The sequence below is a fragment of the Bos taurus genome, chromosome 21, assembly GCF_002263795.3.
Source record: "Bos taurus isolate L1 Dominette 01449 registration number 42190680 breed Hereford chromosome 21, ARS-UCD2.0, whole genome shotgun sequence".
NCBI classification, from domain to species: domain Eukaryota; kingdom Metazoa; phylum Chordata; class Mammalia; order Artiodactyla; family Bovidae; genus Bos; species Bos taurus.
The window spans coordinates 272,934-276,903 of NC_037348.1; the positions used below are offsets into that span (position 1 = coordinate 272,934).

At 48.6% G+C, this 3,970-nt stretch overlaps 1 gene segment (V, D, J or C); it reads right to left on the bottom strand.

Annotated features, from left to right (window-relative positions):
* Positions 1-975: 975 nt before the first annotated feature.
* Positions 976-1,941, bottom strand: LOC132343405 (Ig heavy chain V region PJ14-like). The segment is given in 2 exon segments: positions 976-1,349; positions 1,935-1,941. Coding segments are annotated over 2 exon segments (360 nt in total).
* Between the last annotated feature and the right edge of the window lie 2,029 nt (positions 1,942-3,970).

Below are 3,970 nucleotides of genomic sequence, written 5' to 3' on the forward strand. Positions count from 1 at the left end.
CCATCTCAGCTCAGCCCCTCGTCCTCTCAGTCCTTGGGTCTTTCCTCAGGGCTGAGCCTAGCACAGCTCCTGCTTCCTTTCGCTGTGGCAGTGACGGTCACTGTGATGGGAGAGAGGACAGATGGTGGTGGGCTCCACGTTGACCCACGGACAAATCCACCTGAGGACCTCTGTATTTCCCCTTATGAATGATCCAGACATAAGCTCAGAATGGGGTGTGGACTTGAGAGACGTTGAGGCGAGATGGTATCACCCTGATTGCCCTCACCTGGAATGTGTGTGTGTTGAGTGACTCAGTGAACTGGCCAAATTCTCAATGTCTATATAAGGACACAAGGTAACAGTGTTTATGTTAAGACGCTAATAAAAGCTAGCATGTGGGTGAATTTGCAGTACAGAACCTGTGAATGATGAGAATCATTGCATATGCAGCACTGGGGACCCCTGACACTGGAGCCTTAGACACTGCTTGCTCCAGATTCTACTGTGCAGTTTGACAGATAGAAGGAGGTTGAGTCTCTTCCTACTTCATGGACAAAAACAAAACAAAGATTAAAAATGTTTAAATATCTTAGGTTTCCTTTCAGGATAGTTAATAGTTGAAAATAACATGAGAGGCAAATGTTTTTACTGAGTTCCTTTGAAAGAAGAGAAATGAAGGTGAAAAATTTTAGCTGTTTAGTATTATATGTGTGTGTGTGTGTTTGCATAAAGCTATCCTTGCTTCAAGGAAAAATTAAAATATATATAAACACAGTTTTCTGAGAGCGACATAAAGCACAAGGAATTACCAGGACACAGAAGAGGGTCTGAGGTGCAGCTCCTGGGCAGGAGGAGGAAAGAGAAGCTCTGACGAGATTCCCCCCAGGCCCCCCACGCCAAGCCTCTTCTGCACCTGCTCCAGGGCTCAGCTCTGTACTGAGTCCCTGCGCGCCCCCTGGTGGTCACGGGCCCCCATGCAGGGAGGTTTTTGTCTGGGCTCACACTGATTTCCCCTCACTGTGTCTGGTGCACAGTAGTACAGTAGTATGTGGCCGAGTCCTCAGTTGTCACGCTGCTCACTGACAGAGAGACTTGGCTCTTGGAGTTGTCCTTGGTGATGCTGAGCCGGGATTTCAGGCCTGGGTTATAGCCTGTGCTTCCACCAGTGTCTATACCACCGAGCCACTCCAGCGCCTTCCCTGGAGCCTGGCGGACCCAGCCTACAGCCTTGTCGCTCAATGAGAATCCAGAGGCCGTGCAGGTGAGCGAGAGGGTCTGTGAGGGCTTCACCAGGCTGGGGCCCGACTCCCGCAGCTGCACCTGGGACAGGACCCCTGTGGAGAGAGAGAAGCACGGTGACCCGTGGGCTCAGAGGCAGCTTCCCCACGTGCCCATGTCTGACCCAGAGACACCACCGTCTGGGGGTGAGAGTTGCACAATAGAGGAGGGTCCACAATGGGGTTCATCTTGGAGGGCAGATGATAGCGAGATCGACGCACTCGCTACGCAAGTATCTCTTCAAGCCTTTCAGGAGGTAGTCCTGCTAATTTAAAGGGATTGCTTGTGTTGCCGCTGTTTTCATCCTGATGCCGTGTTGAACTTGGAGTGGATATTCACATAGCAGGCATAGGTTGCCGTCGGTATCAAACAGAATAGACAAAGCAGTGAATAGAGGTCTGTGATATGCTGCTTCCCCCTGTTGAGGGGGGTGCTGACTCGTCGCTCAGAACTCACCCCTGCACTCGGGGTATCCCTCTGCTGCCCATCCACTGACAAGTGTAAGTCTAACTTGAGGATATATTGTGTGAAGCGATGGGTGGATCAGGGAAAAAGGTGGCTTACTCAGTCGGAGATAATGGCAGAGATTTGGGGAAAGATACTTATCAATTCCTCACAGACATAGGTGTTTTACCTTTACTTACAACAGAAGCACACGCAACGACATTAGGTACCAGCCATGTTTCTTTAGACACCTACTAATTTAAATTTTTTCTTCCTTTATCTGATTAGCTTATGTTTAGCATTTATTGTCCGATATGCAAGACATCAAGAGAAAAATATACGATGTAATGAGATCACATTTGTTTCCGATTATTCAACATGGAGTTGAGTGACTTAGTGTATAATGGTACTTCTATGAATTGTCCTATAGCTTTATTTTCCTTGCTTTCTCACTATTATTTTCATCTTGGCACAGCTTAAATACCTCAAGAATCACTCCTAGAGGATGGTTTGGCATAGTAATTAAATCACACGTATCCAATTTGTAGAACAAGACAGTGAGAGTCATTTCGTGATCTGAGACTGCTCTCGTCTTCCCCAGCAATTGTGCTGACTGTGCCCTAGCGGGCTGCATTTTCTCTGTGCATAACTTCTTGATTGTTGTCGTGCAGGAACATCGCTGACCAGTTTTTCTCAGCAATTCTCTTCCCTGAGGGTGTTGACACTGAGGACCCAAGTCTGTCTTGAGGTGATGTGGGACATACGTAGCTCTGGAGCTCCTTAGGGCCCGCTAGCCCCCATCTACAACCGATGCTAGGCCCCTGCGGCGTGTGGCCGTCACACGCTGCATTTTCTTGTGATGAGGATTAGACTGGGGGCTCAGACCGACCAGTCACCTAGCATGTGTGGACTTTACAGCGGGTATGCCCGAGGGTGGGGGAGAGCTGTCATAGGTCATTCAATGGTGGTTTATTACCTACCTGGAGAATAAAGACCAGTGTCGTGGTCCCCAACTCATGAGTGGGCATGCCCTGTCTATGTGACGCCTTGGTTGTCCTGCGCCCTGAGACATCCACCCCTCGTAGGTTCCATGGTGTAGGTCCGCTGCATTCAGCTCGGATCCTGCAAGGGAATCTTCACCTGATTACCATGACTTGAGTGTAGAAACCTATCTGGTCTATAGCAATAATGCCCTTCCCGGGTCTGGCTTTTGGCCAGCAGCAGTAATCTGCCACGAGGTGTGTCTTATACTGTGCCAAATTCCCGTTGATCCCAACACCTAGCATGTGCTCTGGGAGTCAGGGGCCGCCACTCAAAACTTCGTGCCTCGGAGCTTGGTTGGGTACACTTGTGCTCTTGATGGCTCGATAGTCACACAAAAATGGTGTCAAGACTTCTCTGCATGGTGTCGTAACCGCTGGATTACATGTGGCCCTTGCATGGCAGCGCAAGGTCACTGAGCCTAGGATGTGGTTCTCATCCTACTTGCTCAAGCCACCTTTTTCGATCCATGCATGCAAAGCCAGTGGAGTCTTGATTGGTGCAATCGCACCATGGCTTTCCTCTACGTCATGCACTTTTACTCTGTATTCTTGCAATGATTTTCCCACTGGATCCACCACTGTAACACACCCAAATATGGCGTTCATCCCAGAGAGTAGGAAGGCTGCCAGACCACATCCCGCCAATGAACCACTGCCAGTGGATCCTTCTATGAGCGTTTAGTTTATAGGCATCAAGAACGTGCGAGCCAATCGCTTCAGCAGAATTTCCCACTACAATCTTCTCTAACCGTCTTCATTGAAGTCAATGCATCATGCTACGGTACCACCTACTGCAACACTGTGAGTTTCAGGGCTCGTCATCTAGTGAAACTAGTGTGGTCTGTGTTAAGCTTTGTGTGTGGGAGTCTTTAGGTGTTTTTCCTATAGACAAGTGTCATCTGTAGATAATGAGCAATCTTTGCCTCTTGTGAGTAAAGGAATATCCACTTGGCACATGATAAGGAGACCATGGGTTGACTATCCTCTTTTCGGTAGGGAGATTCCGTGGCATAGGAAAATAGTTGTAACCGCACTCATCAGGATTCCTTGGTCCTAGAAAAGGACAAGAGAAGATGGCACTTGCTACAGTTTGCATCGGGGTATTCATCACCCTACACATTTTACACCTCACACTACACCACTCCTGTTCACATCATTACAACATTCCTGTCAAACAGAGACACGCCCAGACACAGTTCTTACTACTACTAGTCACAACATCC